The 22477-nt window shown below is 41.5% G+C and overlaps 1 protein-coding gene across 9 annotated transcripts in view; it reads left to right on the forward strand.

The window, feature by feature from the left end:
* Positions 1–22477, forward strand: part of LOC137373923 (calcium/calmodulin-dependent protein kinase type II delta chain) — a 485051-nt gene that overhangs the window by 434186 nt on the left and 28388 nt on the right. For 4 of the 9 annotated variants that reach the window (XM_068039544.1, XM_068039556.1, XM_068039536.1 and 1 more), the window contains exons 14-15: positions 876–920; positions 2885–2933. In XM_068039544.1, coding sequence (XP_067895645.1) covers positions 876–920; positions 2885–2933 — 94 coding nt within the window. Of the gene's footprint in view, positions 1–248; positions 309–875; positions 921–2884; positions 2934–22477 lie in introns of all 9 variants that reach the window. The other 5 variants (XM_068039577.1, XM_068039595.1, XM_068039566.1 and 2 more) reach the window with 2 other exon arrangements.

The raw sequence follows: 22477 nt of genomic DNA on the forward strand, positions 1-22477 counted from the left end.
ACATTTTTCCTGCTTCTTGTCCTGGTACAACCAAATCAAATGTGTAACTAAATACGTTTTTCCTTCTGTAATTTTATTTGACTTCAAACAATCAGTAGAAGTTAGAAGTAATATCTTAGGAAGACTGTAAACAGCCCAGTTTATTTTCCAACAGATGTTCATTTGATGTTGGTCTCAGCATGGTCCGGTATGCTGTAGAAAAATTACTTTTGAGGCTTATACGTTTTCTATTTTTAACTTATCTACAGATAAACAACAAAGCCAACGTAGTAACCAGCCCAAAAGAACCCATACCCACCCCAGCGCTGGTATACCTTGATTCCTCTTTCTATTTCTTTTATTCCATTTTTCCTTTGCTCTCTGAGGTACCATGTGATTATCAAAACATGCATCTCTTCTGTTATGTGGGAAAATCCATTGTAAAGCAGCATATTTACAGTTGTTTATCATGACACTGAACATGGTTGTTAATGTTATTTTGCATGCTGTAGTGGCAGGCCACTGCCTTCCTGCATGTTGCTTTTAGCTCCTCTGCTGATGTCAGCTACAGTACCAGAAGAGACACTGCTTCAAATTTAGCAGCACAAGTCATTGACTTCAGGGAGCTAACAAACATTATGCTAGGCAATTTAAGAAATTGCATGCTGCTACTGTAGGTGATTAGGCCTTTTCCTGCAGGATGCCCAGGCAGGGGTTGCTGGTAGCAGTAGAAACCCATTCCTGTTTTTGATTTTTTTTTTTGATGTGTCTTAAGTTTTTTTTTCCACATGGCAGTGGTAATATTGCTTTAGCCTCACCATTCTTGTAGTTGGCTCTTGCACATTTTGATGACTGAAGATAACTGACCAATGAGAATTTTCTTTTATCTTGCTCAGGAGCCCCAAACTACTGTAATCCACAATCCTGCTGATGGAAATAAGGTATTCCAAAATCTGCTCACTGGCTTAAACATTGCAGAACTTATTTCATGAACACACTTGGCAAAAGATCTATTAAATTAGGTATCCAATCTGTGGCGGTTTTAGTTTTAAAATATAGACTATCCTATGAAGAAAATATGGAATATACAACTGGAGTAATCACCATATTGGTTTTTGCAAAGTTCTTTAGTTTGCCCTTTTTTCTTCCATTTGCGGTTTGGTTTTCTGTTTTTGCATGGGGACGGGGGTGCTTGGATCATTCAGCAAGCTTGTAATATTCTACGCATGTCTTCACCTTGCTTCGTCTTGGCAGATGCACATTTGTATGCTGTATTGTCACCTTCATCTGTGTTGTACAGCTGCATGGGTTAAAGGGCAGAGGTAACTTCTTGGCTGTTTTAACATTGTGGTAATTTTGCCTGGATGTTTATGGGTCTATTTAGCCAACGTCGGTGTCTGAAATGGCCTTAGCCACAGAACATGTTTCATCGTATAAGTGCTGCTTGAAACCAATGCCTTGCCATTCTCCTACTCCAAAATCATACAAGATACATTTTGTAATTTTAATTTTTGTCCATTTTTGAGAAGTCATTTAGTGGTTATTCACTTGAACTGAATCACAAAGTTTTATAAACAACTGCACACTTAACTGAAGTTGCTTTCCTTCGCACTTAAGATTTTAATGGTTTTGCTGATGGAGAATAATGCAGAGGTCAAACTTTTTATTTCACATTTTGATGGTGCGTTTACTATGACTTGAGCTCATTTCTAAAAGATTGAAAAATAATTTAAAAGGATAGAGCATCAAGCCGGCATGGACTTAATGGGCCGAATGGCCGCTTCCTGTGCCGTAAATGACTCTCTGACTCTAAGCACAAGAATCAATTGCCTAAGTTTTGTGTTTTATCATCTACCTATAATGCAAAATTAATTTTATTTGTGAAAGTTTTGACAACTAAATATGATTGACATACTTCAAGAAAATTGTAAATGGCTTTAAGAGCCATTGTGCTGCATCTGATTCTACAAAATTATTAAGTTTTAAAAGCTTGCATATTTTTATAATAACCACTAAATGCCTGTTAATAGTTCATTTGTTAGTATCTCTGAGTTACTTCGGAGCTAAGGTGTTATGACAATTCATGTTCATTATTTTCAGGCTATAATCAGTTTGAAGTTTTCTTTTGTCGGTAACTGCATGTTTCGTGGTTATTGCACACCCTCTGAATGGTTTGTTGTCCAATAGAAGAGTAAAATTACTTATAGTGGAAAATATAGATAGCTCCTCTTCTGCTTGTCAGTATGTTGATGGTCGGCAAGATGTAAACTGCACAGGCAATTACTAACTAGGTGTTATCTTTTTAATTAAATGCATGAAATATATGTCAGCTATGGTTTTGTTTCATTGAGCAATCTGTCTCAGAAACCGTCACTGCCCTCTGGGGAAGGGGCAGTATCTATTGTAAGCAATTTGACATTGTTTCACTATACTATACTGATCCCTGGTCACTTTTGGGTATTACTCTATCTGTTGCAGATCTATAAACTGCTTCCATATTTTTCAGCAGCTTATAATCAGTTGTACTGTGACAGTCTGTAGTATCATGAGTATGTTATTTTTAAATGGGTTTTCATAATGAAAATTGTCTCTTCAAAACAAACTGACCTTAGGAAAAAAAATGTGATTCTTTTATTTTAAAAAAAGACTGTTTATTGTGGCGAACATCTTTTGAAACTTCTAAATGAAAATAAAACTGCTTTGAATAACAATCAGCCATGTGTAAAGTCATTGAATTCTAAAAGTGAAACCAAGTTTTAAATAGTGAAACGTTACCTGCATCTCCGACTTGCTACTTGTTTCTGTATTCTCCACTTCAAGCTTTGCATTGGGTATAAGTTAATTTTTCAATGATACATCAACTCACAAAGTGTCTTCATAAAATGGTATCCTGTTTTCCTCTTAGGAATCCTCAGAAAGTACCAACACCACCATTGAAGATGAGGATGTGAAAGGTAGGCGGGAATGTGGAGTTGAGGTTACAATCCGATCAGCCATGATCTTATTGAATGGCGGAGCAGGCTCGAGGGGCTGAATGGTCTACTCCTGCTCCTAATTAGTATGTTTGTAAGCTGAATAAAGAAATGGAAATCGATCTGATTGAGGGCGTCTAAGCTTAGTCTTTAAATGTTTTATTACTATTTAAGTAGCTAAAATAACATTACACAGTATCAGCAGAATGGCTGCATTCAAATCTGATAACACTATGCACTTAGTTCACTGCTAAAGATCAATATAGTGTTTTTGGCATTAAAAATTAAAGTTTTGTTTCTTTACATTATATTCTAGGGCAAGTTGTTAACAAGTCTGAAATGGCTTATGTTGAATTTAAAAATAGGACCGTCTTAAAAAAAACTTTGGAAAGTTTTAACAAATCAGCTATAAATTAATCAAGGCAGCAAAACAACATATTTATTCATGTGTGTGTGTAGCTTTTTAATTTTAATCTAGTTTGCCTTTATTTCTGTCCATTCTGTTTGGTTACAAATTCACTTCTTTGCTGTTCAGATGCCAGTCTTCCTTGTTTACTCTGAGCTCTCCTTTACATTTCTTTATAAGATGTGTTTGCCATAATGTTCCTTCAGAACTTCCTTCAAACATTAGATCAATCACATTTCAGTTGAGAATATTGGTAGCACATGGCTTAATTCCTGCATTTTAACAATGCGTGCTGTGTGTGTGTTATAAATTTGTTAAAATATTTTAATTGTTGCTTCCGCTAGCATTCTTCCTGCTTCTGTTTAAGTGGGCTGCACAGTTAATTTTTTTTTACTTCTCGGGATATGGGCGTTGCTAGCAAGGCCAGCATTTATTGCCCAGGGTGAGAAAATTGCTGCCCTTGAGATTCTTACAGAAATTCATTACTGTAAAATAAAATGAGTATTCCTTCCATTGTCACTGGTATAATAACAATAATCTGGAATTCCCTACCTAACACCGTTGTGGGAGCACCATCACCACAAGAATTGCAGTAGTTCAAAGAAAATGCCAATCACTACTTTCTCAAGGCGGCTAGTGATAGACAGCGATGAAGTCTTGCCAGTGTCGTGCACATGCCGAGAACAAATTTTTTTTTAAAGTTGCAGAATTCTCAATGCATCTAGCACAATGAAATTACCAAACATCTTGCATGTCTAATAGCTTAATCTCCATTTGACATGGACATTGTACTCTAGATTTTCCAATTGTCACTATCACAGTCCATTAAATATACAGAGTTGATATGCATTGTCTGGGTTAATATAGTGATAATCTAGGATTGCGATTATGGGCTCTGAAATTGAGATCTTTTACTAAAGCTATGAGACCAGATCTCAGTATTGGTCTTATTTAAATGGGAGCAATAACCCCGTATTTTGATAGTTTAAAACAATACCAATTGGAAAATCTAGTGTACAATGTCCATTTCAAATGGAATTAAGCTACTAGACCTGGAAGACTTTTTGCAATTTCTTTTTTTTTTCCATTTTTCTGTCATCCTTCCCTCTGCCCCCACCACCGTTCCAAACATCTTCCTTAGTTGTGAAGGTAATCTGGAGATCAACTCCCAATCTGTGCTAATGTTCTATAGCTGCCAGATTTTTGTGGTTGGGGTCCCAGTATCTTATTCTTTGTCTGAAAACAGCTTAACTGTTGCTCTAAACTATTTCAGAGCAGCACAGTTCAGCCACGAAACTCAGTGGCCAGGATTTTGAGAGGCCCCTTGAGGCGGGGCGGGGGGCGCGGAGTATTGCGGAGGGCCTGTCAGCCAAACCCCCCCTCCCCAAACATCACCCAGTGATCTTCCTGGGGGTGGGATAGGCCAATGACTGCCTTCTTGCCGAGAGGCCAATTGAGATCCCTAAGTGGTCTACTAAGGACCTGTTCCTGCTGCCATTGGGAACTTACTGATGGGGCGGGGAGGGGGGTCTCCGCTGTCCGGGGAGGACACCTGCGGGTTTGGAGGGGTGATCTGCTTCATGGGCAATTGGTGGCTCACGGAGGACCCCCACCCAGAACAACTTTACCCTCAATACCCCCTCCCCTGGACTGCATGACCACTCCCCCAGTTCTCCTCGCCGGGACCTTCTGGACTGGCCCCGGGAACCCCACGTTGCCAACTCTGTTCAGGGGATCCATCGCTGGGTGTGGATCCAAGGTCTCTGTAGTACTGGCTCCTGGTGGCGCTGCCAATACTGCTGAGCTGCTGGCCCTCTGATTGACCGGCAGCTCTTCGAGGCGGGATCCCCCTCCCTTTAAACACTTTAAAGGGACAGGGGCTCTGCCTCCTGAAACTTTGATTTAAAAAGATCAGAGGATTGCTCTGGGGGGTGGGCCACAAAAAGGTGGAGGCGGGGTTCCAACTGCCTTTTTGGCCCATGGGATCCCATTTCAAGCACAAAATCCAGTCCAGCATGAGGGAAATTTCAAGTCTGAGTCAGTTGGTGGAATTTTAACCTAAATAAACAGGTGGGTTGTCAGGGTAGTGGAGGGGGTTGTGTTGAAAGTCTGAAAAAGCTGTTTCCTGACCCAATTCACTTCTACATTTAATTGAAGCCAAAAGGTGACCATGCAGCCAAACTGCTCCAAGGAGGTGGGTTGGAACTTTAAATATGATAATGAGGCTGCAATCCTCATTTTCATTTTATTTTTCAAATTTAACTCTGGTCAGCTGGGTTTTCCAAGCATTAGGGAACCTGGCAGCTTCATGGAGACGAGGCAGCTGCCTGAGGAGAGTTTGCAATTGGGAACCCTCCCCTGAAGGCCCCAACTATGGGACCTCCAACCTCTACCCAAGCCCACCATGAGGCCTCCGACCTTCCACTCTCCGACCTCCCCCACCCACCATAAGGGCTCAGACCTCCCCTCCCCACCTACCATGATGCCTTCAACCTTTGCCACCTCCACACCCCACACACCATGAGGCTTCAGACCCTTCCCCATACCCCCTCCCCGCCCCCACTAGGCATTCCAGGCCTCCTCCAGGCCCCCAACCTTTTCCCCCACCTCACACCCATACCTCCAATCCTCACCCTCAGCCTGCAGGACACTGATCCTGCCCCCCTCCAATCTGCCTGTCCCCAGATTTCCAATTTACGTCACCCCCAGGCCTTTAATCCCACCACCAATTTCCCTCCCCCCCCCCCCCCCCCTACAAACTTCAGGTCTCCAATCCCCATACCCCCACCCCTAAGTATCCAATCCTTCCCCCGCACCCCCGGCGCAGACTTATCTGGTTCTGCGGCCTTCACCAGATGGCCCCCTGCCCAACTAGAATCATACTTGACTTCCAGACAGGGAGCCGATGGTGACATCACATTCACGGTGTGGTGTTAATGCTCCAAAGCATGTGCAGGAATCCACATTTCCGGGTTCCCAAGACTTACTAACCCACCCGCTCCCAGCAGGTCAGGTAAGTAAAAATTCAATCCTAACGTTTAGTTTCATGGAATTCCTATGTTATTTTGCCTCAGAACCCAGTTTTTAGTTTTAATTTATTTTTCTATTCTCTAATTTCCAACCTCAAGTTAAACCATTGAGCCCAACCTATACCATTAACTAAGCAGGAAGATTGAATTGGAAAAGGACATTTCTTCTCTTCAGTCAATCTGTCTGATACTGATTAAATTGGAATTTACATGCCAATGTTAACACTTTTTTACTTCCCTTTGTTGGCCTTTAACTTGCTTTATCAATAGTGAGATGGTTAAGAAATTGATTGAAATTACAGTCTTTTTAAAGGCTGATCCGAAGGATCTGATTTCTAATATTTTTATCACGCTGATCCTTTAAAGGAGCTATCTAGTCATATATTTTCTAATTATTGCATACATAACGTTATACCTCTCTTGCTGCTGCCTGTAATATTCCTTTTTATTGCCCTCCTCTAATACTCAGCTTCCTTACTGCAATTGAGCATTTGTAAGAATCCCAGTCCTATTTATTTGTTTGTACCTTTTAAATCGTTCACTGTTTAGGTTAATGTTGACCACCTTATTCAGCCACAAGGGTCCTGGTCTTACTACATTCTGCTGCAAATACATTTCCATTCCACACCCATTTGTCTTTTTGTCTTTTCTGGAGCTTTACTTTCTAGTTTGATTTCCCACCTAACCACCCTTAGAATTCTTCTGTTGTCTTCACAATTTGTTCTTCTAAAATTTTGTGTGACCTCATCATAGATTGTGGCCTATCCTGTAATACAATATTAGTAACCACTAAAACTTAGCTGTTTACCCATTTTTAGGTTTATAGTGGGTTGCAGTCGAGTTTCCACTTAGGGAGCAATCGAGAATTTGCACCCAGATTGCACTTGAATTTGCATTCGGTGGGCTAGAATTCATGTTTCCACTAAAATTCATTTGCATAATAAAGGTAAAATATTCCAGAACAATTGGGCAGCAAAATAATCTTTCTTTTTCCATTAAAATATATTCCTTGATATATTTAAGAGTGGTAACCTGGTGCAGTTTTATTAATAACAGCTGAAAATGGGCTTATCAGCAGAAATAAGCATACTAATAAGGGTGTCCAGTCCTTCACCTGTGAGTAACCTGATTTAAAATTGCTGAAAATGACTGGGGGTGGTGGGGGGAAGGACTATACTGAACCAATTAATAGTTTAATTGTACATTAGTCAGTTTCATAGTAGATTAAATATTTTTTGGTGTGATATCTTTTAAAACGTGCCTACTGTGCGCTTAAGAAGATGAGCGCAAATTGAGGAGCTTTCCCGAACGAGTGCAATCTGTGTAATCTCAAAATTTGACTGGGGGCATGGTGAGTTTTGTGGGTGGGGACAGATCAAGTTATCGTGAATCTTGAACTAGTGCAAAAGATCATGGAAAAGACAAATGTAAGTAATTTTGGGCGTAACGGGTTTAAAATTCCCCAACTTTTTGCGTTGGTTCGGCCAATTCTGCCCAGATTGTGCTGATGTTACTTGCATAAACAAGCAGAAGCTCAATTCCCCCTGCTGCCTCCACCTCCCCCCTCTCTGGATTCTTTGCCTCATATTAACCAGCTGCTAATTGCTTTTATGAATTCCTTACTACTTTTTTCTTTTTGCTGCAGTCCTCTTATTTTCCTAAACTGTTCCCTGTCTGTTCATCCTTGAGCTGGTGATTGATATCAATTTTCAATTTGCCTTTGTTACTAATTTCTACCTATATTGCTTCTGCTGTTTCCCTTCCAAGATTATATCTTCCCTGACCAATAAATACTGCCACACTGTCGATCCTAGAAGATGTAATTTGTAATCAGTCTTCCCTATATTCCATACATGATCATGTTTCTTCAGTCTCAATAATTTCATACACCTTTTTTTTTAATTCTAGAAAAAAGAGACCTCATGGACTGAAGAAGCTATCATGTCACCTCTTAATGCTTCTTGCATTTTTAGAAAACATTTAAATTTCATCACCTGATCCCTATTTAATAATTGTATTACATGTACATTTTTTAAATGTTTCCTTGAAAACCATAATCTCCTATCTCTCGATCAGCCACAATCATTTGCTTGTCTAAGTCATGAACCACCCTGCAATCTCATTCATAATTCTGAAATGTCTTTCCCTCAGATTAGTTTCAGATCAGTTCCCTTAACTAGCCACTTAGCCTTCATATCCTACATTTTAAAACATCCTAATGCTTTATTTGCATTAGTCTGACTTCTGGTATTCCAAATATTTTATGTTTCCACCCGACTTCTATCTGGAACTGCAGACTAACTTTTAGGTGTGAACTCTAGCATAACTGAACCCCATTGTTGCCTCCAAAGAGGTTGATCAAATGAGAACATATTCATTTTGCACATTATGCTTCTGGGAAGCTAATCTATGAATATACTGCCATTATGATGTATAATAATCAAAAAGCTGTTGCACATAATGTGGATCGAACTTTTGTTTCTAACTGCTATAATACGCAGGTTGGTGCTCCAACGTGCATTATGTCATTCAGGATTTACTTCAGATGCTTAATCTTTAATTATTATCAATAACGGAGTTTTTATTTTAGTTCCTGTATTTGTTTTTATATTAATAATCTGTCCTTTTTGAACACTCAGATTAGGATATAACCACTGAATATTTAGCACAAATAGGGAGGTTTCATCAATTTGGAATCAGCATTAACACTATCTATTTTCAGGTTGAATTATGAGCCATGAGAATTTAGTTTAGGTGGGAAAGCCAAAAATCTTCTTGTAAGCTACATCGTCTCTGGAGTTGTCAAATTATCACCATTTCTGCAATTTTGTTTTAGAATTGGTTTGTAGCGAGATTTTCCCAAATTATTTAATATTTAACAGTATTGATAGATTTTCTATAATGTATAAAACTGGGAAATATTTTTTTAAAATTATAAATAATTTGAACATTAATTGGGGATTTGTGATTGTAAAGCTTATTTTGATTCTTGGAGACAATCAAAACTTCCTTTGCATCTAAATGAGCACAAATCAGTTTCAAAACTGACTTCCATAGAAATCTGATGCTGTTAACATTCAAGGTTAGTCAACCTCCTTCCTTCTATGGTTCATAATGAAATGCTTCAAGTAAGCTCAAGATACTAACTGGTGGAGTATACGGAACAGACTGTATTGATATCTAGTATAGGTGATCAATCCAACCAGAGGGAAGAATTTTAGGCTTTTTTTAACATACTTCTCAACTTCAAAGATTTGTGTGTATTGATCCCAAGGTTTGTCTGTTCCTGCACCCCCTTTAAAATTGTGCCATTTAGTCCATATTGCCTCTCCTCATTCTTTCTACCAGGATGTATCATTTCATACTTCTCTGCAGAAAATTTCACCTACCATGTGTCTGCCCATTTTACCTGTCCATCTGAAATCTGTTACTGTCCTCCTCACTGTTTGCTACATTTCTTTTGTGTCATCTGCAAAATGCGAAATTATGTCCCGTATACCAAAGTCATCAATTGGTCATTTAGTAAGTCATTAATTGTTTCCCAAATGCTCTCCCACTGAAACATGCTCCACTTGCCCCATTTCATTTCCCAGAACTAGATCCAGCACTGCTTCCTCCCTTGTTGAGCTGGAAAAACACTGATCAAGAAAGTTCTCTTGTACATATTTTACAAATTCCTCCTCTACTTTGCTGTTTGCACTGTTGCTATCGCAGGCTATATTAGGATAATTGAACTCCTCCATTATCACTGTTCTGTAGTTCTTGTGTCCTTCTGTAATTTGCCTGCAAATTTGCTCTCCGTCCCACTATTTGCTGGCCAATAGTGTACACCCAGTACTGTAATAGCTCCCCTATTGTTCCTTAATTCTAACCAAATAGATTTATCTTTGACCACTCAATTACATCATCCCTCTCCAGTGCTATAATGGTTTATTTGATTAATACTGCCACTAGCCGCCCCCCACTCCTTTTCTTTCCCCCTTTCCCTATCTTTCCTGAATATTGTAGCCAGGAATGTTAAATTCCCAATTCTCCCCTTTTTTGAGCCAGGTCTCCGCTATTGCAAATATATAATATGCGACTTGTTTAACACACTGCGTGCATTTGCGCACGTACACTCCAAACCCATTTTAGACTGCCTCACATTTGCTCCTTTCTGATCCCTCCCTATTTCGGGATTATTTTTCACTTTGGCGCCATTTACCTCTCCCAGTGCTCTATGCACCGTGGGCTGAATTTTATGGGCCCCCGAAGGAAGGGAATGGAGGGGTGGGGGGGAGGGGGGGCCCATAAAATTGTATGGGAAGGTGGGGGGTGGAGTGTCGACTGCCTTCCTGACACCCTCCACTTTAGTCCAGGTTGGGGAAGGCCAAGGACAGCCTTCCCGACCAAGAACAGCCTTCCCACCCCAGGCCAATTGAGGCCCCTAAGTGGCCAATTAATGGCGACTTAAGAACTTCTTCCTCCCTCCACTTCAATTTAATGGAAGGGGGAGGGGCCCACCGCTTCGGGCAGACGTTGCCAGGTAAAACCTGACTGTCTCCTAGCAGGGTCAGTGGATCCTTCCTTTTGGGAAAATCCATGGCCCCAGAGGGCCCCCGCTCCCCCCAACCCCCCGGCGGTTGATGGCTACCCTTCTGGGAAGACCTCCCCACACCGTCCCAATAAAAATCCTCCGGGGCCTGCCTGAATGATCCCGACCCCACTCATCTGTCCTGGGGTGGTCTTCACTTTTCACTCCAGGGCTTCCTGTAGTACCAACAGTGGCCAACACTCCTGGTAGTGCTGCTGGTACTGTAGAGCTGCCGGCCTTTCAATTGGCTGGCGGCTCTGGAGGGAGGAGCTCATCCCTTAAAGGGATAGTGTCCCCAACAGCAGGCAGTTAATTGCCTGCCTGCCTGCCCTTAAATAGCACCGGAGATCTGACGGAGGGCCGAGGCGGTGTCTCCCTCTGCCTTCCGACTCGCTGCCAGGACCCCCGTCACCAGAATAAAATCTGGCCCCATGTTTCTCCCCTCTCATGTTTCATCCCAGTGCCCATTCCTTTGCCAGATTAATTTAAACCTTCCCCACAGCATTAATTAACCTTTCTGCGAGGACATTGATCCAAGGCGTTTTGAGGTGCTACCCCTCCACCTAGAACTGGTATGTCCTGAACTGGTTCCGATGTCCCAGGAATCTGATGTCCACCCTCCTGCACCATTTCTCCAGCCACACATGACCTGTTTTATCCTACTGTTCCTATACTCACTAGCACATGGTACTGAGAATAATCCAGACATTACTTTGAGGTCCTGCTGTTTAATTTCCTCCTGAGCTCCTGAAACTCTAACTGCAGCCACTCAAATCTTTTCCTATACCATTGGTTCCAACATGGACCACAATTTCTGGTTGTTCCCCTTCCCCTGCTCAAACGTTCTGCACCCTCTCAGTGATGCCTCTTTGGTTCCAGGACTCGCATTGGTGTTTGCAGAAATGCTTGTCTATTCCCTGTACTGTGCACACTGCGGGCTGGATTTTGTGCAGGAGACAGGGCTCCCGGTCCCGGACCGAAAAGGCAGGGGGAACACTGCCTCTGTATTACCCCACAGTGCAGTGGCTGTGCTCCAGACTGCACTCTCCCAAGATGTCTTAACTCTCACTGGTATTTAGCACTGAACGCAGGTTTGAGAGTGCCAAACTCCTAGAGGATTTCTGCATTGCCTGCCTCTTCGTACCTGCCAGAAGGCCACCCACCTCTGTCCTGAGCTCTCTCTAGTTGTGGATGGCCACCTGAAACATGTTGTGCAGGAATTTGCAGCCTCCTGTATGACCAGAGTGACTAGAGCTGCTCCTCAAGCTCAGAAACTCTGAGTTTGAGCTCAAGTTCAAGCAACTGGAAGCCCTTCTGGCCAAAATGAATATGTCGAACACATCGGGGGTTGGGGGGAGAATTTGTTCGCTTTGTACTGTTTCTAGTGGCGCTATGCAGACTTTAGATCGATTCCCAGGAATAGGCAGTACTGCGGGCTGCAACCTGCGTGACGCACACAGTGTTCTCCATTGATGTAATTGAAGAATGTCATGTGGACTGCATGACATGGGAGGCTGCCTGACCCCGAGGAATCAACATAAATTTGCATAATGCCATTCTCCACCACCACCTTCCCCAAAGTCCTGGAGTTGCCACATGGCACAGGAATTCCAGGCAATAGGTCTCAGCTGCCCCATCATATTGCTACTAGTCGATCTACTTATTTATGTTTTTAGTTTTGTATTCTCACTCCTATTGATTATTCAATGATTTGTGTATACCTGATTTTTATTTAATCCATTTTGATCCCTTTAATGTTGGTATCCCCTATTTAGTTCATTTTAATTTTATGCTTTTAGATTTAATTAATTACTGTTAATTTATATATTTGCTGTTTGGATTGCTTTAAATTACTTAGCACCTCCTTCCCCCTCTGCACCAAAATTCCACACTCATCCAATTCTCTTTTGCCATTTTGTTCAGCAGATACTCCCAGTTCTGAGCTCAGACGCGCATTTTGAGTAATATCTTTTGGAATTTTTTTTAAACTTGGTTTTTGTCCAAATTTGACCCTGTTAATATCAAACTTTAATCACTTTCACAACTTGTGGTTTTCAAGTTCATATAACCATGTTGAAATGTTTGCATAATAATGACCATAAATGATTAAGGGTAATAGCTATAATTTATCTTGGGTAAAATTATCCAGCTTGCTGTTTAATATTCAATCATGTTCTGCCAAAATATTCAAGGCTCAGCCGTTAACTGTAACAATGTCTTAGAAATACAAATAAAAACCCAAGGGGTCAATCTGCTTTCAATGAAGAGGGAAGTGGTTTTAAAAAATAAAACTACTTTCTGAAATTTGAAGTGGTACTAATACAATGTAGATTCTCCTTTTGTGATTTCCTCAACAGAGCTGGACCACCTGGAGATATTATCAAGTGGTCTTGGTATTTTCCTTATAGATGGGGAGGGGCTACCCTTTCAAATCTCCTAGCAACAGCATTATTAGAGACATTGAATCACGAAGCATGCTTATTCTCTTCTATAAATTTATATGGCGCAGGTGAAACTTGATTGGCAGAAGCTTTATTATTTTATAATTTTGTATAATCACGAAAATTAAATTATTTCAATAACTTTGAATGCCAAGCAATGGAGCTTTTCAGTTTTAAGAAAAGCCTTAAATCACACAAGTAACTGTCATCCATATTCCATTTTTTATAATCGGATGCACAGTTTAATGAAATTGTTAGTGTACTTTAACAATGCATTTATTCAGCTTCACGGAGTTGTCACTCAACCTTTATTATTTGAATTCAACCTTTACTGCCTCTGTACTGATGAAAGGACATCCTTGCAGTGCTATTAATTGGGTAACTACTGAATTGCTAGGTTTTCTGCAATTCTAGCTTCACTATGGAAATTGATATCTATGTTCTAGTCCAAAATTAGCATCTCCTGTGGTCTCAGAAAAAGAGCTCAGATGTTGCTATTTTTATAGTAAGTACTGATTCTGTCATTAGAATGTCCTGAAAATTAGTTCAGTCTTTGCTTTATGCAGTAGTGGGTGAATAGGCATATTTCTGCAGAAGCGTAAATATCTTGCTCTCTATGATCACCTTAAGCATCAGAGTAAACTTGTCAGCTGTGGCTCATTGGCAGCACTCCTGCCTCTGAGTCAGAAGCTTCTGAGTTCAAATACTACCTCAGAAACTTGAGCACATAACCTTGGCTGACACTCCAGTACAGCACTGAGGGAGTGGTGCACTGTCAGAGGTGATGTCTTTCAGATGAGATGTTGAACTGAATCCCTGTCTGCCCTCTGAGGTGAATGTAAAAGATCCCATGACATTATTTATGAAGAAGAGCAGGGAGCTCTCCATGGTATCCTGGCCAATATTTATCCCTGAACCAGCACCAAAAAAAAAACGATCATCTGATCATTATCACATTGCTGTTTGTAGGACTTTGCTGTGTCCAGATTGACTGCAGTGTTTCCTGCATTACAACCATGACCTTTGACAAATATGATCAAAAGTACTTAATTGGCTGTAAAGCACTTTGGGATGTCCTGAAGTTGTGGAAGGCACAATATAAATGTAAGTCTTTCTTTGTGTGGAGGAGTTGGACAGAAAAGCACTCTATACTGGCATCTGAACAGGAAATACAACTCATTAAATTTTTCAATTAATGCTTCAACAGTAATGTTAGCATCTTCTAACAGAATTGATTTTATGATTTTTGCTTTGTTTCATAATTTCATTCTTTGGCCTTTTTCTCTTTCTCAATCTTTGCATGTGCAAGTACAGCCTGCGTAAAGGAGTGTAACACAGGGAGGTTGTATTCCATTCATTCATCATTCTCTTCCTCCTCTACTACTTCATCTTGCTGGTCTCCGTCCTTGTTATGTCCCAGCAGTAACTCCTGCTGTCACTGTATCCTGAAGATTCTGGTCACACTCTACCTTTTCACCTTTGTTTGCTCATATGTTGTGTTTCTTTCCATCAATTCGGTGACCAAGTATTCGGAAAATACAAATACTAACCAAAATGCGCACTCAAAGAGTCAGTCGCATGAGTCAGAGCCCTCGCAGACCACACCTTCCTCTGTTCAGTGTAAGTCAAGAGAATAAGTCTAGGTCCAAGTGGTCCTGGAGATAACTAATTTGGGGCATTAGATAACATTAAAGACCAATAACATTTTACAAAACATTGATATTACTTTGACTGTAACAATAGCCATACCCTAGGAGTCCATTCTGTTTTCTGTCTGGTCATGCATTAATGCTTCATCAGACTTTTGGTTTAAAGTTTTGAAGCTGAGTGATGAAAATGCAGCTATATGATCCAGGTGTAATTTTTCATACTGCCAGACCTGCTGAGATTTTCTAGCATTTTCTGTTTTTATTTCAGATTTCCAGCATCTGCAGTATTTTGGTTTTATTTTATGTAATTCCTAATCATTGTCTCCTAAGGAAAATATATGGAGGGCAGAGATATTCTGTATTTACCCTGTCAGTTCCTTTCATTATTTTAATCCCCTTAATCAGATCACCACCTAAACTCATCTCCAGGTAATGTAACCTAAGTTTGCCTTGCCTTGCCTTTTATCACAACTTAGTTCCTTCATCCCAGGTAGCATTCGAATGGATCAGCGATGGCATTCTCCAAGCCAGTATATCCTACACAGAATATTACTAATTAGGTCTGACTAGTGTTCTGCATAATTACAGGATCAGTTCCTTGTTTTTATATCCTATGTCTTTTGTGCTGAAGGTTGGCATGCCATTAACCTGTTGAGCATTTTAGAGAAAGAAAAAGGGAATTGCTGGACAAAAATGGACAACGGTCCAACTGATTTTGCCTTCTGCTATCCTAGTAGTCATATGATACAACGATAATATAGTTGTTAAACAATAATAGTAATTCATTTCTATCAATTTGTCTACAACAGACCCAGATATGGAACATATGAACATACAAACGATAGCAGACAGGAAAAGACCCTCTGGTCCATCCAACATAACCCACACAATTCTAATACCCTTGTCTCACAATATATACACTTTCCACCCCACCTAAAACCATGTAATTCCTGAGAAAAGCAAAAAAAAAAATACCAAAAAACCCAAACCAATCTAGAAAAAGGAATCTGAGAAATTCCTCTTTGTACCCTTGCCCCCCACCCCCGGCCCCATCCCTTGCGATTGAACTAGTTCAGGAGATCACACAGGCCCATATAATCCCTTGCAGTACCTACCTTTTGTAAGAGGTGATCTCCACACAAACCGGAAATAGGTCCAGCTCTTGCCTGAAGGAATTCAGCAAATTGGCGTCCAACACGCAAGCTGGCAGCCTATTCCAGCGGCCCTCTCTTGTCTTGGAAAAGAACCACCTCCTGATACCTGACCTAGATCTGACCTTTAGGTACTTAAAATTGTGACGCCTAGTCCTCCTAACCTATTGGGAGAAACTGTCAAACACAATCTATTCCCTTAAACATCTTGTAAACCTCAGTCAGATCACCACACTAGGGCAGTGCAGTGGTTAGCACCACAGCCTCACAGCTCCAGCAACCCGGGTTCAATTCTGGGTACTGCCAGTGTGGAGTTTGCAAGTTCTCCCTGTGTCTGCGTGGGTTTTCGCTGGGTACTCCGGTTTCCTCCCACCACCAAAAGACTTGCAGGTTGATAGGTAATTTGGCCATTATAAATTACCCCTAGGATAGGTAGGTGGTAGGAATATGGGATTAATGTAGGATTAGTATAAATGGGTGGTTGATGGTCGGCACAGACTCGGTGGGCCGAAAGGCCTGTTTCAGTGCTGTATCTCTAAATAAAAAAATAAATAAAAAAAAAAGTCTATGCTTCTTAGAGTCTTTTAGCTTATCTTTATAACTAAAATGCTTTAAACTGGGAATTTGTCTAGTGGCCTTTTCCTAAAACATTTCCAAAGCTTCAATATCATCCACCATGTGAGGGGACCATAACTTGGACACATTGGGGGGAATTTTATGCGCCCATGGCAGGTTTGGAGGTGGGGAGAGCATATAATCGGGTGGGATGGTGGCGGGTGGGGACCCTGCCACCTTCACGCCTCTGCCGAAATTACGCCTAGGACAGGAAGGCCTGTGAACAGCCTTCCCACCCTGCCGCCAATTGAGGCCCTTAAGTGGGCAATTGATGCCCAATTAAGGGCCTCATCCCTCTGCCACCGCAATTAGTTGAGCGGCGGACAGACCTGTTGCCACATGGGAAACACGGCAAGTAAAACTGTGCAGGTTGTTTGCCGGCTCCAGTGGTGATTGGCCGGCGGCTCTCAGAGGGCAGGACTTCCATCACTGGGGTCCTTGATCCTGTGGAAGTCCTGCTGCTGGCCAGTTAAGTGCCTAATTGGCAATTGATAAAGCGGGCTTGCCACACAAGGGGGGGTGCAGGGTTCTAAGCAGCACTTTTGCTGGAGGTCGAGACCCCTGTTGCCCGGATAAAATTTTGGCCATTATTCCACTGAGGCCTGACCACGGTCTTGTACAAGGACAAAATAGTGTGCTTTGTCTTATGATCAGTTTTTCCAATAAATGCACTTAAACAGCCTATCACTCTCGCTGTCACTTCATGGAGTTGCTGACAAATCTTCAAAGTCCTATGCATTAGAACACCCTTTCTTTCTCTGTCTTTAATGTCTTTCAAGGAAAAACTCCAGTGATGGAAAGCTTCAGGAACACAATTCCGTTCCTCCCAAGCATGCTACCCTTCCCCTATATCACGTCACTAATTACTCATATATTGTATCCCAAAATATCATTTTCTCATATTCATCTATCAGATTTGTATTCGAATGAATCAATACTGTTTACTTCCACTATCTCCCTTCAGAACCTATTCACTAGATTTACTGCTTAATCATTGAAATAATGGGGGTGGAGGGGAGGGGTGGAGCCTTTTAACTTTTTCATGTTTTGGCACTCAGTAGTGCAAGGGAAACCCAGAAGTCAGGGTTTTCCTGCATGCTGTGTGACATCACTGACGCTTCCCTGCCCAGAAGTCAGACTGATTGACAGGCTTGACTTCCAGTCAGGCAGGGAACACTGGAGAAGAGGCCGCAGAAGCAGGTAAGTCCAAGCCCCGAACTGGTGTGGGGCGGAGAGTATCAGAGGCCTGGGTGGGCAGTAGTCAGACGGATCGGGTGCAGGCCTTGGTGGCGGGGAGTCGGTCAGAGCCTCAGAGATGGCAAGCGGATTGGAGATCAAAGGCCTCCTGGGTTGGGGGTGGGGAGCGGGATTAGAGATCTGAGGTCTTGGGGTGGGGAGCAGTTCAGAAGTCAGAGGCCTTTGGGGTCAGGGATGGTGGAGGCATGGTTTGGTGGAAGTGGTCAGAGGCTTCACGCAGTGGGGGTGGTTATCGGAGTTCAGAAACTTCAGCGGAGGGGATTGGAAGTCTCAGGCCGGGGGGATTGGAGGCCTCAGGGCAGGACGGAAGGATCAGGGAGGGGTGTTCAATCACAGAGGCCGGTGTGCTGGATCCAGCAGGTAAGCAGAAAGGCATTTAATTCCTAAATCCAACAGTCCTTGTTTCCCTGTAGCTGCTGAGTTTGCCGAGGCTCAGGAAACCCAGCCATCCAGGGGTAAGTTTCAAATGGTGGGTACATATGAAACATACAGCTTCATTATAATATTTAAATTGCTGCAGTCCCCCTGCCAGCCCCCATCCCATCTCTGTTAAAAATGAAGTGGATGTGTTGGAGGCAGGTTGGGATTCTGATTTTTAGCACTTCAACCTTCCACCCTGCCCAAGCCTGCCTGTTTTTTGGGGTTTTAATTCCCCTCAATGTTTCTGCAGATTTGTTTTGAGTTACCCCAAAGAAGTGCAGGCCATGTCATCTGGTTCCACTGTTCTGGACAAGGTGAAGCAGCTTGTCGTGGGTCTACATTATCAAGCCACTTTAGAATCCTAAAATCAGCAGTCATATCACCTAAACCTCTTTTCCAGTGAGAATATGTCCAAGGTACATAATCTCCCTACATAATCCAATCCCTTCATCCCCTCAAATATTCTGGTTGCTTCCTTCTGTATCCTTTCAATAGCTGCAATTACCTTTTTGTACTGCAGCAACCAGAACTGTACACAGTATTCTAAGTGTGATCGCACCAATAATTTATAAAATAGTAGGGTTACCTCGTTATTTTGGCGTAACTTGCACAACTGTCTGGCAACCATGCTGGTTGTAACGTAAATATTGTGTCACAAATTACCTCTGACAACACCCTCCAGTTCCTTTCCCAGATCAAATAACTTACATGTTTCCCCTCTGGTTAAAAACTGAGGCAAAAAATTATTTCGAACTTTTGCAGCCTGTCATGCCCTCACCTAATCTCACTATCAGTGACCACATTCCATCCTTCATTTTTATTTTTCTCTTAATATCATTTTTAAAAAAACTTTAATATCCATCTCTTTTCTTGTCATTTTCAATTGGAAAAATTTCTTTGCCATTTTGATGACCCTTTTAACACTCCAGGCATATCTTTTAGTATTAGCATTTGCAGTGTTATTTTTATTTGATCTGCAAATGAGGTACACTTCCCTTTATTTCCAAATACAGGTCTATAAAGTTTGTGCCTGGCGCCAATAACTGCTGGAATATATCATACCTCTCAGAAACTGGAAAAAAAACTTGAGGCATAGACCTAAATTAACAAGTGGTTTTATATTTACATCACGTAGCTAAATGAACAGTACACAGTTTAACATTGTAAGATATTGGGCTGAATTTTACCAGCCACGCAACATCAGGGGTCGGGGCGAGAGTGTCCGTAAAATACTTGCGGGAGCAGCCCGCCATGACCCCCGATGCCGAGAAGGCCTCGCTGCATTTTACCAGCAGCGGCGAGGCTTCGGTGCAGCACCGCCCCCACCGTCGCTTGGTGATGGGGCCTTCATTTAAATATTAAAATTAATTAAATAAACATGCAAATCAACTTACCTGGTCCCGGCAACCATCCCACCCTAATATTATGGCCACCTGCTGAAACTCGCGCTCCTTCAGAACTCAGTTTGGAGTTCCGAGGCGAGACATTGGTGGGGAGGAGTGAAATTAGCAGAGTGGAGTGAGGAAACCATTTTTTCTTGGCTGTGGGGATGGTGGGAAGGGGTTCAAGGGCAAATGTGATGAGGGTGGGGGGGAAAGTTCAGGGTGGGAATAAAGTTATTGATCGTCATATAGGACAATAAAAAAAACAATGGGGAGCTTGGGAAAGGGCCTCCAACTTTTGATTATTTTTTATTACAAATTTCAGAGTAATGTTCGTTTAAAAATTCTAATTTTTGCTAAGGGCTTGAAGCCCTTTAAAAATGATGCCTGCACGGTGACACCAGACACCATTGCCAGGGATGGAGTCACCACCCCCTGACGTTATCGGGGGCGGCCGCTGCACCCCCTCCATTTAAATGAGCCCCCGCACAAAATATTGCGGGGGCTCAGCGGCAACACTTCTGTTTCTGTAGGCCGCCAACTTCAAAGCGTGCTGCCATGATGTACAGCACACTAATAAAATTCAGCCCAACATTTCCTCTTTATTCATTGGTTTTATAATGCTTCTGTGAAGCACCTTGGGACATTTTATTATGTTAAAGGTGCTATTTAGATAGAAGTTGTTGTACTGATATATTAAATAACAAAGATGCCACAGTCTTTCTAAATATACATCTTTAAACAACAGACCACTTATTGTAAACAAAGGGCAAGGCCGGTATGCAATTTAAAACCGTATGGTCTCGTAGCTCTTAACTGTGAGCTGCACACTCAAACTGATTGCTCTCGCTGACCAAGACTGACTATAGGCTGTCCATATAAACCTGTAAGATGAATCTTTTGCCTACTAGGCTGTCAAATTGTACTACTTTCCCAGATGCCATGTCTTTTCTGAGCTGATACCTTTCTGCTGGCAATCTGCCTGTGTAGGTCACACAGGTTTTAACCCCTTAATGTTGCTTCTAATAGCACAAAATATAAGTTCAAATATTAAACATGGCGAAGTTCCATATTGCCACAAGGGGATTGACAGCAGCTTAGTTGGGAGACTATTGGGAGGTCAGACACACAGGGACAAAAGAAGGAGAGAGCAGCAGGGGTAGCTGCTTGGATGGTCTCAATCTTAAACACAAAGTAAACTGTTGCAACTGATGTTGGAGTTGAAGGGGTGGACGATAGGGGTTAAAGGAGGTGTTTTGTCATGAAGAATCAAATCTTTGGTTGCCCTTGGCAGTGAGTGACTAGATCAGTTGCATGCCAATTGCACTGATGGTTGTGGCCTTCTGACTTGAGAGAGTTCAAATAGGAACTGTACCGAGGAAATGATGGCTAATGGGTAATGATTTGGTGGGAACAAGGTTATTGAAGGCAGAGGCAAGGGAGGAGATCAACCTTGGTGTTGTGATAGGTGGAGGGGCCAGAGGATGGGAGTTTGAGAGTGAATTAGTGAGGGAGCTTGGAGAGAGTTTAAACAAAGTAATGAAATAAGCTACAGAACGAGAGATTTTTAACTGAATCTGGTATCATCCTTTTCCTGCATGTATGGTGTTTTGCCTTAGGAGAATTTGACATTACTAAGTATGAACGTGACTTTTCGAGTAATTTATAAAGAGATTTGAATCCTGTGAGAGCCCCTAATTGGGCACATTGTTTCCTCTGTAACCAAATCAACAAATGCCTTACAAGAAAATTTGCGTTCTAACTCCAGTTGTACTTATTAGTCATTAGACAACCACTGATACCAGACTTATTGCAATGACTACCACATCTATGTAAAATATAGATATATTTCCATATACCTCAGCTCTCCATTTCACTAACAAATTACAGTACTTTGCATTGAACAGGTGTGGCTGAATGTAGCAGGCTATCATTTGTTTTTGTGAGTGTCTCAGTGGTTGGTTGCTGCAAACAATTCCTAAATATGTACATTAGCGCTGATATCAGCAGGAGTTTGAGGAGGTTTTCTGCTGCTGAGCAGTTCGATGTGACTAGTACTTCTACAGAAATCCTGATACTAATGTAGTTTGAATGAAAAGACATGTTGCATTGCTAGGTTTTGAGGCTAGTGTTGGTGTGTATGAGACAATTTTGTTACTGAATCCACTTGACTTGAGAGAAAAGGATTCTGTTGCATCAGTGAGATAATTATTGCGGAAGTGATGAACACTGTTACAGGTAGGAAATTTTCCAGCAAGACTAGTTGGAAGACATTACAATTAAAGATGGTTATCAGTAATACTAGTTATATGCATTTACGTAAATTTATTGCTCAACTTTGTTCAGTCTGATATATGGCACATTTTATTAATGTTCTTTCGTTCAGTATATTTTGACAAAATGCTCATAGTGTAGGCAAGTTGTGATCAGGAGCAAGTACTGTTTGAAAGGGATACTATAGCCATGGAAAAGTGTTTTACAAGCTTATTTTTTGTTTATAAGCACATATATTTGTTTTGTAGTACATAATTGTATTTTTGTGCACAATGTCATGATAACGATAATATGTAGTTCTGTTCCTTCTACAGACACTTTTGCATGAA

The sequence above is a fragment of the Heterodontus francisci genome, chromosome 1, assembly GCF_036365525.1.
Source record: "Heterodontus francisci isolate sHetFra1 chromosome 1, sHetFra1.hap1, whole genome shotgun sequence".
In the NCBI taxonomy this organism is placed as follows: Eukaryota; Metazoa; Chordata; class Chondrichthyes; order Heterodontiformes; family Heterodontidae; genus Heterodontus; species Heterodontus francisci.